Source organism: Populus trichocarpa, chromosome 13 (assembly GCF_000002775.5).
Source record: "Populus trichocarpa isolate Nisqually-1 chromosome 13, P.trichocarpa_v4.1, whole genome shotgun sequence".
NCBI classification, from domain to species: Eukaryota; Viridiplantae; Streptophyta; class Magnoliopsida; order Malpighiales; family Salicaceae; genus Populus; species Populus trichocarpa.
This window is the reverse complement of record NC_037297.2, coordinates 6,712,421-6,725,904: the sequence shown is the minus strand read 5'-3', so window position 1 is coordinate 6,725,904 and position 13,484 is coordinate 6,712,421. Positions and strand designations below refer to the sequence as shown.

Sequence of the window (13,484 nt, the reverse complement as noted above, 5' to 3'; positions counted from 1 at the left end):
CCGGTAATACCGGTGAGGAAGGACAGAGTACGTGTCTTTATCAGTAGTTTCCACAGATTGCAAGCAAGCCCTTCTCGCTCGTGACTCTCCAGTAACTTTCCTACTAGCTTCATAACACGAGTGGGTAAAACAAAGTAAATTTAGGGTTTTTCCTTAAAAAAAAAAACCAACTGGTCACGGTATCTCTAGCATATATACCACAATAATCACAAGACAACAAAAAACGAGGCAGGCAATGTATATATATATGAACTCCACGTTCGTTTCTTTTCTTCTTCTTCTTTTTAAACAGTACAAAACTAACATTTACATATTGGAATTGCCAAGAGGTACGTACCCAAAACACGAAAAATACTCCTAATCTTTCACATAAATATGTTAACATCACTGACTTCTTTTGCTTTCCGCCCATCCTGTTCATTCCAACCTCTCTCTAGATCACTTATTTCTTTTGATCTGTATAAACACAAACTACATTGAGTGCACAACACCGGCCTCTTGGCACAAAGGCTCAGATGCTTACAACTTTGTGACGTAAAGAGAGAGTGATGATTTTGATAACAGTTTGGCAAAGTAATCTTCTTTTTGATCACTACTATACATATTGACATATATTTTGTTGTTGTCTCCACTAGTATTCTATGATGAATCCTCCCATTGGAGATCTCTGTGGAACTCCCTTTCTTCTCTTGGCAGTCCTATAATTCATCGCAGTTGGCGGTGGGGTTGAGGGTGTAAAGCTTTGTGCTTTGCTTTTAGCACTTCCGTTGCTGATGCCACTCATTGATTTTTCAGTGTCTGGACCATCCATCTCCTTGTACCTTTTCTTCTTCCTGAAATTCTTTGATGTCCCAACAATCTGGAATTTTTATAATTTACGGAACTATGCAATTAAAATCAGCAGCACAACAATGAACATTAGAAAGAAGGATACCAGAAGGACCTTTTTAAAAAGAAAAGCTAGACTGTTCAAGGCTTATTTGAGTTACTCATCAACAAAATAAACCAATACTCCATATATAAATAAACAGTGGTAGCTTAAATGCTTTGCCATTTTCTTTTGAAGGTGCGTATTAACGAGGAGTACAGGGCCATTCTCCTTAAAAAAAAAAGAAAAAAAAAAGGAAAAGTTTCTATCTTTTTCCAAAACTAAATTGGTTGAAAGAAATAATATATAAGAAATTGTTTCTCTCAATAATAAATGCATGCTCTAATTTTCAGTTGAAAACAAATAATTAAAAACACGGGTGGGGGTACTGGGATATATATATGCATTACCTTGCAAGCAAGAGAGCAGAAGCTGAATGAATCAAGGAGGCTGCGCTCACAGACATGGCAAGTGTTGGTAACACCTTTACCAGGCCTAGGCTGAGGCCTCTCATTCAAGAACACAATTTTTGCACTGTTGATGATGTAGGTCTGGACCTCTGTTATGTCCAAGTATTTCTGAATTTCAGACACCCTAATCACATCATGGTAAGATGACCTCCTTATCTACAACAATAGAGTGATTAATTTGATTAAACTATAACAGAGAAATCATGCGCCAGTTGCCTTTTTCGGAAAAAAAAACAAAAAAAGGGCCATGGATTTGGGATTGAACCACCAAAGATCAGGCTCATGTCATTGGTCATGAAAACAACACAAAATCCATGTGGTTTTGGGATATGATGAGATGAGGAACTTGGTGGCTCTAGCGAAAAGTTTCTTGGGATAAAAGACCAATGCCTCATGATTAGATTTTACTAGACAGTGAATAAAATCCTTTACTCTTGCACATAGATACCTGGATAGCTCTATGGTCTTTGTGGTGTGAGAGACAAACAGAACAAAGGGCACCGTTCATGCAATCCAAGCAATACATATTGCATTCACTCTTGTGAGCATCAGAATGAAGCTTGCATTGAACAAAAAAGCTTGTTTGGAGAAGTGTATGCAGCCATGGTGGCCACTTGATATCTTCTTTATGATCATCAACATAATCTGGACTACCACCTCCCTGTAAAAAACTCAACACAAAATTAACACCCAAACAATAGATATATCATTGCAATCAAGAAATAAAACACAAAACATATTAAGAGCAACCGAGGAAGATTATAAATGTGAGCTAAATAATTACAACTACCATGATTCTTCTGATGTTGGGTTTGATTTCTCTCACAGTGGTGCTTTCTTGGTCATTAATGATCATCTAAGGACAGTCTTGGAGAAGGAAAAGAGAGCTTTTTCTTACAGAAAAGATAGATGGGGAAAGGAGGTGGGGTATTTGCTTGAAGTGGTGGGTGGGTGGTGGATGGGGTGTTGGAGGTGATTATCTTTGGCTTAAAAGTCTACCACCGAACCTGTATATCCGAACCTAAGCCAAAAATTAGATGCGTTTTGTCCAAGGAAATAACCATTAATTCTTCCCCTTTTCTTTTCTTGTTCCTTCTCTCTATTAATTATCTCCCCATATATATATTGTTTTTCGTCAGACTTTGTAATTTGAAAATTAAGATACTTGTATTTTTGCTTGGACGTTATAGTTTTTGGTAAAACTTGACGGAGGTGTGTGTTCTCGTCCTTTGAAACGTACGTGGAAGGTGGTCGTCTTTACATATGGAGAAGTTGGTGATTCAGCAAAACTAGAAAGATGCTACAAAATTGTATGTGTTGGACATTCATGTTCTAAGTATTTCCATCTTAGAATACTCATGAATGTCTAAAAACATTCATGTCCAAGGAAACAACCTATGATAACAACCAAAAATTAATTGGTTAACCATCTAGGTGGTGGTCCAGTGGTAAGAACTTGGGATCAAGAGGTTTGCTCCCTCTGTGGTCTCAGGTTCGAGCCCTGTGGTTGCTCATATGATGGCCACTGGAGGCTTACATGGTCGTTAACTTCAGGGCCCGTGGGATTAGTCGAGATGCGCGCAAGCTGGCCCGGACACCCACGTTAAACTAAAAAAAATAAATTAATTGGTTAGTTTATCCTAGATGGGTGTCTAAAAACATAACTAGAACATGAAAGTCATCGATCTAAAATATCATTTGAAATTAGTTTATATATTTGAGGTAGACTTATAAAACTGAATTTTTAACGGGAAAGTCATTAACGTTAGAAAAATAACAAAAAATAAATATCCAAACTAGTTTATTTATCTTCGATGAACTCATAAAAATGTATTCTTGACATGAAAATTATTAATCTAGAATAATAATTAAAATTAATTAATTTATTCTAGCTAGATGCATGGATTGTAAAAATTGACAGGGTAATATGTATTTTTCATGGTGGTGAGGTGGGACTTTGGTATTTCCATCTTACGTGCAATAAGGAGACTTTATGGATGATGTTAGGCACAAGATAAAAAGAAATTTGATGGATTCGTTCGCTGACTAGCTACCCAAGTAGTTAGAATTGTACGTATATGTACTTTGAGGTATTGGTATAGCGGTGGTGGGGGCTTGTTTTCTTCTTTTGTATCCGGGTTCGAATCTTACTGTGCACGCCTGTCACCCCCGCGGTGCCTTACATGCTCACTGGGTTTGCAGGATGTTCAGTGGGCCGAGAGATTAATTATGGTGTGTGTAAGCTGGCCCGGACACCCACGTAAATAAATAAAAAAAAGAATTGTACGTATATGTTTTCCAATTCAATCCTCTTATTACCTCGATGCGACGATGCTTTTTCTTTTTCTCATTATTATGTATGGATACAAAGATGCTGCCTTCATATATGCTTCGTAGAGGAAAAATGCTAATGCTTTATAATTAACCAGGCTTGAGGTAGAGTAAGAACAACTACCATTCAGAGCTACTGCATGTACCTTGATGAATCGATATTTATTTTTCATGGATATATTTGAAGGGGATGATCATGGTTCCTGAAGTCACTGAAACGTGCACGATTCACACTTTTTTTCTTCTTCCAAACCGGTCCAACGAGCACAACAAGCTTTGGGGAAAGTCCACAAGCTATATATCTTGAGAGAGAAGCGTTGATAAGCCTCATCTTCAAGTGTGATATATAGTGGGAAAGCTTCTAGCTCGAGCAGGCATGCACCCAAGGTGGAGTCATGAATTTTTTTTATTCTGGGCTATTAAATAAATATATTAATTTTTTTAAGATAAATTATTAAATTATGTACATGAATTTTTAAAGTTAGCAGTAAAGTTTTAATTCAAATACACTATCTAAAATATTAAAAAATAAATTTGAAAGTACATAAAATTGAAGTGAAAGTAAAAATAAACTCACTATTAAAGTTACATCCTTCAATATTTTGTAGAATATAATATAATTCATCTATAATCGAATTTGAATCAATATTGTAACAACCCCTCAACCGGGATAAAATAACAATCTCATGTCAATAGAAAAAAAAATAATTAAATTTTTTTTCTCTCTCAATTCCTCCTTCCTTCACTTTATTCTTTCTTATATTAATATTTTATAAGTTGGACTTTGTAAGTTTACAAGCTTATTCTCTCACTTTTCTTATTTTTTTCCTTAGATTTTTTTTTTATGTTTTTCCCTTACTTTCTCTCTCGCCTTTTCTTTTCTTCCTTTTTCTATTTTGCTTCTGCCCAGTCGGCAACATATAAAAGGAAGGAAGAACTGATTTGTTTTATTTATTTTATGGCAAATAACCATTTTATCCTTAATGAGTTGTTTTGCTTTTATTTGACAGTCTTTTTTTTTGTTAGCACTACCAAACTCTGTTCATCCTAAAATTTTAACATGATTTTATTCAATATATTTTAAGATCCCTCGTAAAATTTCAGCTCAATCTAATGGTCAGATTGAAAATTATACCCAAAAACTAAAACTGGTAAAATTGTGATTTTTTTATCAAATTTCTGAATTTCTTCAAAAATTCTGAAATTTTAACCCAAGCTAAAGCATTATATTAGAAGGCTCTACATAAAATTTCAGAATTTTTTGATACCTCAATCGAGAATTATAAATTTATTTTATATAAAACTAGTTAAAAAATATTGATAAAATCTTAACCTGTGCTAGAGCTTACCCGAGCTCTTACATGCCTCCACCATTGCATGTACCCTCTTGGGTTCAGGATTCACATCTTGAATTCAAGAGTCGTCCATGGACTCAAAATTTCTATTCCTATGTCCTTCATGGTTCAACATTTGAAATGAAACCTCCCTGTTGAATGGACGGCACCTTATATTTCTCTTTCCAAGTAAATGAAGGAAATTGATGGAGAAGTTAGAAAGTCCTTATCCCATTTATGAACAATCACATTAAGAGAGAATTACAGCTCTAATAAAGTAGAAAGTTTACAAAAAGGTCGAAGAAACTCACACAAAGAGAGGGCCAAGATTTTTCCTTGGGCTCCTCGTGATCTCCATTTCTTGAGGGTCACTTTGCACACACTTCACATTTTATAAAGGCTTCCCTCCATCTTATCGACACTAACTTAGGAATCGGAGGATCCTATAAATTCATCAGAGGATCTTGTTTTGCAGGTGATTAGGCGTCCAGTTTTGCCATGTTACTTGATAGTTAATTTTTCCCCGCTCGTATTGATTTGACCATGTTATTCCTGCCTAGCTCAATGGTTCATGGTAGTAGTCCATTATAGCTCAGAAGCCCAAGAGACATCACGCATGAGAAGAAAACATGACCTTTTTAGTTGGTGTTGTCTTCCAGATTGTCTCTAAGAGGCGTGACGTAATGACAAAGAACTTGAGATCTGCACAACAGGTCTTGAATTCAAGTCAGGGCGTGCACCTCTTGTAAAAGCCTGGGACAGCCGGGGTTTTACTCGCTCACCTGAGCCTACAAAGTGCACTTTCCGAGAAGTGAGGTTTCCTCGAATCCAAAAATAAAAAAATTGTCTTCTAGATCGATCAACAAGAAAAAGCCACTCTCCATTTATCATGTTTCCATTTTATATATGCTATGCTCATCTATTTTCGTCATGATTCTTGTATTATAAGACAAGCATGCATATGTAACATGAACAAGAACGCATAAACACCTATTAAAGTTTTATCACTACTATTTGTTGTCATCCTTAATTAACCAAAATATGCCTGCATGTCACTTGATCCACTTGTGCGACCATTTTGATATACAAATGTATATTTCTTTTGGCTCGTATCCATGAAGCCCCATGTATTTTCTGAGAAAGCACCAATTTGTTTCCTGTTAATATTTTATAACTATGGTAAATAAATAAATAAATAAATAATATGCACTATCATAAACACCTCTCTCATAGAAATACATGACAACCTCAAAGGGAGAGGACTATTACTCGATTAGCTCATTGTACCCGAGCAAATAGATTTCCCACCCCACCAACCTACCAGAAACATCTTGTACAACATGTAGGGGCTCTTATAAAATTATGAGCCCAATATGTGAAAAAAGACTTAATATCTACCCATAAATATTAGGATTCTGTTTGTTTTTTTATTTTAAAAATGTTTTTTATAAAATTTAATTTTTTTTATTTTTTTGCTTTAAATTAATATTTTTTAGTGTTTGTAGATCATTTTGATGCACTAATATAAAAAATAATTTTTAAAAAATAAAAAAAATATTATTTTGGTATATTTTTGAGTGAAAAACACTTTGAAAAACAACTGCAACCACACTCCCAAACAGGCTAACTTTTTTCACAGACTTTAAACTTCGACCATTCCAACTTGAATATTTTGAGTTAGAGAAGTTTGTTTGTTGCAAACTTAAGTTTGTTGGATTCTTAACTTAAAGGCCTATCAACCTATTAAGTGTCCGTTTGTTTACGCAGCTGAGGCAGCTTTTAAAGCGAACCGCATATGTTAAATGTTTGGTAATGAACAACCACATTTTACTATTCATGTGAGACCCATTTAAATTTTATTAAAACCACAGGTTTGCGGAAAGCAGCTCTCAGCTTCTTTCCGCAAACCTGCGGACACAGTGGAGATTTTCACTCTCCACTGTTCACAGTGAAGTCACTCTCCACTGTTCCGGTCGGACCGGATCCGATCCAAAGTTAAATGAATTGAACCGGGTTCGACCTAGTTAAACAAAAATTTAATTTTAATTTTAATTTTTAATTGTGTTTTATTCGAAAAATTAGAAGAAGATCGCTTGATGACGTAGCATTTGCAGAATTTGATTGCAATCTTAATTTTATTCCTGATGATATTTTACCTGATGTTGTTGCGCACTTAAGAAACCAAGAAAACTGTAGTCCTTGTCAGATGGATTTCGTACGTGATGAAATTATAGATAGTTTAATGGAACAATAAAAAATATTTGATATAAGTATTATTTATTTCATGATATAATAGCAGAAGTTAAATCTACAATATTTAAATTTAAAACCATCAATATATATATATTTTAATTATTTTATAACATCAATTTGAAAAGCATTCTTTTAACCAAACATATTAAACTATTTTTTGTTCAACCTTAATTTCAACCATATTTTTAACCAAACATATATAAATACCAAATCAACCTCAACTAAAAGTACTTTTTGTAAAACAATTTTTTTTCAAATCACAACCACAAAAGCTACCACAATATCAAACACACTATAGCAGAAAAAGAGCTCATATGAAAGAAATATGATTTTTATAAGATAATCCATAAGTTCTGCCAGCATACAGGTTTAGTGAAGAGACAAGTCCAACTTACTTCTCAAGTATCCAAAGCAACATGAAATTTTTTTTCTTCATATGGAAAGGTCTTCACACTAACAAATTAACTTCACTAAGTCTAAATTCAAAACTTGAAGATTTCATGCAAGACTATCTTTATAGAAAAGTAATTATTGTGCTCCTTAAATATAGATTGTCTACTTTGGAAATGACTCATTTTTTTTCTTTCCTGATAAAAACAAACTAGTAGGAAGGTGGGTATTAGGTTTTTTTTTATCTGATAAAAAGAAAAGAGAGAGAGAGGTGAAGATTAGGGCGACTTGAAAGAAGAAAAAAAACTCTCACATTTTTTTTCAACACCCAAAATTATGTTTTCATCTTTTCTTTTCCTTAGTTTTTCGATAGTCATGTAAGATTAAGTTATTTTTCTTAATTAGTTGAAAGGATACAGAAGCCTTCAGATTTCAAAAACTGTAAGATTTATTTTATCTTTTCTTTTTAGTTTGTATAATAAGTATGAATGTTTTTCTATGTTTATTTTCTATGATTGTTTAGTTTGATTGTCGGAGCGGACTCTAAGTTATTATTCTAATAAATCTATTGCTAAGTTTGCTATCAAAACTGGAGTTGTGATATTTAACTTTTGAAGCGATTAAATTTAATAATTATGGCGGATCTATGTTGTAATTAGAAAAAACATTCAATTAAATCGAACATAGACTGCAGACAGTTATGTTGTCTAAATTATCAACCTATCTATTTCTTAAAGCTACCATTAAAATAAATTACTAGCGCAAATGCTGTAGTTGTTTAATTATTAGAGTTAATTAACTGCATATCGGTTTACTAACTAGTATTAAGGAAAGATAAATATTCAGAATATAAATTGATGTATCATTTCAATAATCAGTTTTGATTTCCGTCGGTGGATGTTTTACTTGAGACCAATGTTTTTCTCTTAATAATTTTGATTTATTTAATTTAGTTTGATTATTTTATTTTGTTTACTTTAGTATAGCTTAGAGAATTTCAAAACCTCCGATCTTTGAATCATTTAGCATAAAAACCCGAATTAGATCTTTTTCGTAGGATTGACCATTTACTTGAGACCAAGGTTTTTTTTTTATTTGATTTAAGCTAAAAATTATTTTTACAAAAAAACTTATAACTTATTTAAAATTTCACTTAAATAAAAAATCTAAAAACATTACCAAATATATCGTCAAAAACTGAAACCGAAGAGCTGCTATTTGCTTCATCTGAAAACATAGGATCCCTTATCCAAATATATGGTTTTTTTTTTCCATGCATGTGTCTGTCTTTCTTCTGAAATGGGCCTTCGATTTAATAATAAACATTGATCCTTTGGACATGTTTGTAGTCGTTTGAAGAGATATGATTTCATAATTGACTTGGTTTTAAAATTACATGGTGGTTCAAGTTTTGATTATTTTTTTAATTTTTAAATAATATTATTTTATTAAAAAAAAATTAAGTTCTTACACTCACCTCACCTCATGAAATAAATTATGTTTGATAATGAAATTTATATGTTCAAATATGTGAAGAGAAGTCAAAGATAAGTCGTCATCTTGTAGTAGAAAATGTTTTTTTTTATTATTATTATTAATAGAAGAGAAGGATTAAACGTCTCTTCATGTTAGTAACTATTATTACGCATTTAATAATGTATCTATCAGTTTTATTATATAGTAAAATAGTAGCAAAAGGAGAACATATATACAGGATAATAACCATGTGCTAATTGATGATACGATACAATTTGTTGTTGAATCAAAGCTCTCAAGTCCTTGGACATGTCTGAAGAACAAACAAGTAGAGTTGTTTCAGCGTTGATGCGTAACTTTTTCGTGTACGGTGTTTGGAAGTGTGATATTAGGTTATGTTTGTTTCTTGGAATTCACTTTTCAAAAAATTATTTTCCAAATTTTCCTGTGTTTGTTTGCCATTAGAAAAGTTGGTCAATAGAAAACACTTTTCAGTCAAAGAAAAATTTGGCTTGGTTTCCAGAAAAGTGTTTTACTGGAAAATTTAGGTAGAAAACACTTTCTGGAAGTTGTGAAAAAATTAGAAATGTCATATTATTTGCTGATTATATCAAATTTGGTCCTCAAACTTTTGATTGCTATATATATTTTATTTTGAATATTTATTTTTCAATTTCATCTCTTAAAATTTAATTTTTATATTAACTTTGGTACTCATTTTTATAATTTTATTTGCTTTTCCCTTATCATTTTTTTATTGAAATTTTTTATGTATCAAATTTGGTCCTCATTCTTTTGATTGTTACTTATTTTATTTGAAATAATTTATAAAATGTTAATTATTATTATTTTAATTTCTTCATCTTTTTTTTTTAGATTTGATCTTTATTATTTTGATTATTATTTATTTTATTTGAAATAATTTATGAAATAATATTTTTTTTCAATTTCATTCTCATTTAACCTTTTAATTTTTAAGATTTGTTCCTCATTATTTTAATAAACTTGAGAAAAATAAAACATTAATAAGTTATTTTCCAGCTCATTTTCCATGACATAACCAAACACTGAAAAGTGTTTTCCAACTTATTTTTCATTACACTACCAAACATCAGAAATAATTCACTTTCCCGGAATTCACTTTTCAAAAGGAAACTACTTTCCAGCAAACAAACGGGCTTTAGTTATTTTTAAATTGTTTTTGCTCAGAAATACATCAAAATAATATTTTTATTATTTTTTAAAAATTATTTTTGATATCAGTATGTAATCAGAACAATTCAAAAATATATAAAAATTAATTTTTTTTTAAAAAAATTTAAAATTTAAAATTTACTTAACTCTTATCTAGAACGCAATACTAAACATTAGTGTATTCCCTTCGCATCAAGTTACTATTTTTCTCTCTTTTTTTTTCCTTTTACATTTAGTAGGTTCCTTTTTAGTTTATAAGTTTTACCACAAGCATAGCCCAATGACTAGCCAGTTTTTTATGCATTTAAATTTATTTGATGTCTTCCTTTTCTTCAAAATTAATCCAAATGAAAGTTGTTAATGGATCGATGATGGGTTGTTTAAAAACAATTGATCTTAATTACCAGTTTGGCATTGACTAATACTACTAATAAATGCTCATAATTAATTATGTTTTATTGCTTTCTTTCTAGCTTCCTTTTTTTTTTTTTTTTTTCTGTTCTTACAAGGGACATTACAAACTCATTTGTAATTTTTTTTTTTGTTATGTTATATTAGAATTTATTGACTCAATGTGCTCATCGTGGCCTCAACATTTTCTCTTTTCTTATTTTTTTCCTAACCAAATTTTAAATGAATTAATATTATTGTCCTGAACTTGACTAGTCAGGTATTATCGATAGACTTACCAATAAAAATAAAAATTATTAATGATCAATATTCTGACAGACATATTCCGTTGGTGAGACCGTCGGCAAATATTTTACCGACAAATTGTATGTCTCATACCGACGAAATCATTCCATCGGTAAAACTGTTTAATCATGTAATGACTGCTCATTTCATTAGTGGCAATTAATTATGAGAATTTAATTTCATTTAACATTGAGTTTAGAGATAAATGAACAGTGCTCACTACAAGATTTAACAGTTTTACCGACGGAATTTTTCCATCGGCGTAAGACGCATATTCTGTCGGTAATTCCGTTGGTAAAAATGACACGTCATCATTTTTTTTGCTTTGTTTTAATTTTTTTTCTCACGGTAATTCCCTCGGTATATTCCCTCAGTATTTCCGTTTGTATTTATCAATTTTCTGGTAGTGGCTTAAAGAATTTAATATCATGAATGAAAAGAGTTTTCATTCTATTAACATGAATTTTTCTCTCCAAGGGGTTATAAATCCACATGTGATCATGATTCAACTACCCAGAACTGCTGCAAGATATATGATTGTACACTTAATTACAAAATCAACTGTTTTTTTTCCTTTTCTTATCATATGATTTTGCGTTCATTTATGTTTTGCAGATCATGCTAGCCTTTTCCCTTAGGAGATGCTCAAAGAAATCATGGCCAATCCTAATTTTGCAATGGCATTTGATTTGTCACTCACGGTTTGGCTTTATAGCTTTAAAAATACTATCACGCATGTCGCCTGCAACGCAGCGCATGCCAATTACTAGTATTTTACTATTTCTTTTACTGTAGAGGTAGACTCCACTGCACTATGCACTCTAGATTGCTATAGTAGAATTGAGATAGTCTCTTTATTTATTTTTGTCCTAATTAAAAAATTGTTCGGTTATAGTCCCTAACCTTTTGCCTACATTATGTTAAAATGGTTTTAAGCCTTATAATTATAATTTGTTTCATTCTATATGCTATGAAGTATTTTCAATGTCAAAATATATACTAACATTAAGTTAATGCTCGTTGTTGAAAACTAGAGTTTAATTTTATCAATTTAAAAATTAAAAAAACAAGATATCAATTTAAAATAAGGTTAAATTCAAAACTAAAAAAAAAAAAAATCTTTTTTCCTTTTTCATTATTTATGGAGCATGAACAACTACAGTTTCTTATCTAAAGTTTTTATTTTATTTTTTTAATACAAGTTTCATATTTTAGTCTTAAATTTCATTTATTTTATGTTTCAGTTCTTAAAATTTAAGAGGAGTGAGAGTCACAAAAAAAAAAGGAAAGGAAAAGGGGTGAGAAAGTATTCACCTGACCGTATATAACCATAAAAGCTGATCTTTATATCAATGTATTTATCTTAGAAAAAGAGGTTTAATGACAGTGGTTTTTTTTCTTTGAACATGTAATAAAAAATAGATTAGATTTTTTTTAATTATATTAGATTTTTGTTTTTAGAGTGATTATAGATTTTTTTAGGTTTAATGAGATGTGTTTCTTGAGGTTTCTTAGTATGTTTTTTTTAAGTGAAAATAAGTTATTAATTGGGTTTTTGAGGTTCCAAAACTTGAATCTTGAGTTTTTAACCATAAAAAATGGTTGAAAAGGCAATCAAAACATGATGCATTGTCTACCTAGACAGATGACACTTCATCTACTATGTGTGTGTCTAAATAATTGGGGTGGACAATGCCCATTAAAAAAAAAGGTTACGTGGGTCTAGTCTTCAAGTCCTATACATGCTTGGACTTTTTTTTAGGCTAGGCATGCGTGCCTAACCTTTTAGGCTCATATGTGCATGGATTTTTTTCTTGGGTCAGACACTCTTGATATTTTTCTTAGATACACCTTTATCTTTTTTAATTTTTGATAAAATATCTCTTTAAATTAACTTATTAAAATAATAATTAAATGATTTTCAAATTATGCTATTTAAAAAAAAATATTAGGACTTTTTTATGATGACAATATCGATTGTTTTATTAGTAAATATGCATTAACATAATATATAATTTTCTCATTAATAATGAATGAATAAAATATCCATTTGTTTTATAATTTTTATGAAATCATTATTCTTAGTTTTGTTTTTATATATAAGTGCGTAAAATTAATGATTCACTAAATCCATTAATTTCTTTTTTAGTTTTTTTTTATTTCAATCTTTAACATTAGATAAGTTGGAAGTGAGGCTTCATAATTTTTCTTATTTGCTTTCTATGAATTTATCCCGATCTCAGGACCTAAATCGCAAATTTAACAGATTAACTCGAGTTGATTTAGTTCTTTTTTTTTTCTAATTGATGTTTTTTCAATTTCATCTTCAATATTGGGTTGGTTGAAATTGAACTTCGTATTCTTTTTTGTTATTATATGGGGTTATTCCAATATCATGACCCGGGTTGTGAGTTTGACAAATTGACCATGTTCATATTTTTTTGGTCTTTTTATAATTGGATTTTTTTTAAT

At 31.0% G+C, this 13,484-nt stretch overlaps 1 protein-coding gene across 2 annotated transcripts; it reads right to left on the bottom strand.

Moving 5' to 3' along the window:
• Window positions 1-240: 240 nt before the first annotated feature.
• Window positions 241-2,419, bottom strand: LOC7465632 (protein RGF1 INDUCIBLE TRANSCRIPTION FACTOR 1). 2 transcript variants are annotated; one of them, XM_024583171.2, is made up of 4 exons: window positions 2,126-2,419; window positions 1,787-1,999; window positions 1,279-1,494; window positions 241-859 (listed from the first exon to the last, which is right to left on the bottom strand). In XM_024583171.2, exons 1-4 carry the CDS (start codon window positions 2,192-2,194, stop codon window positions 632-634), a joined length of 726 nt encoding a protein of 241 aa, XP_024438939.1. In that variant the 5' UTR covers window positions 2,195-2,419; the 3' UTR covers window positions 241-631. The 2 variants fall into 2 exon arrangements, with proteins under 2 accessions (XP_024438939.1, XP_002319247.1); XM_002319211.4 differs by having other exon boundaries at window positions 2,129-2,419.
• Between the last annotated feature and the right edge of the window lie 11,065 nt (window positions 2,420-13,484).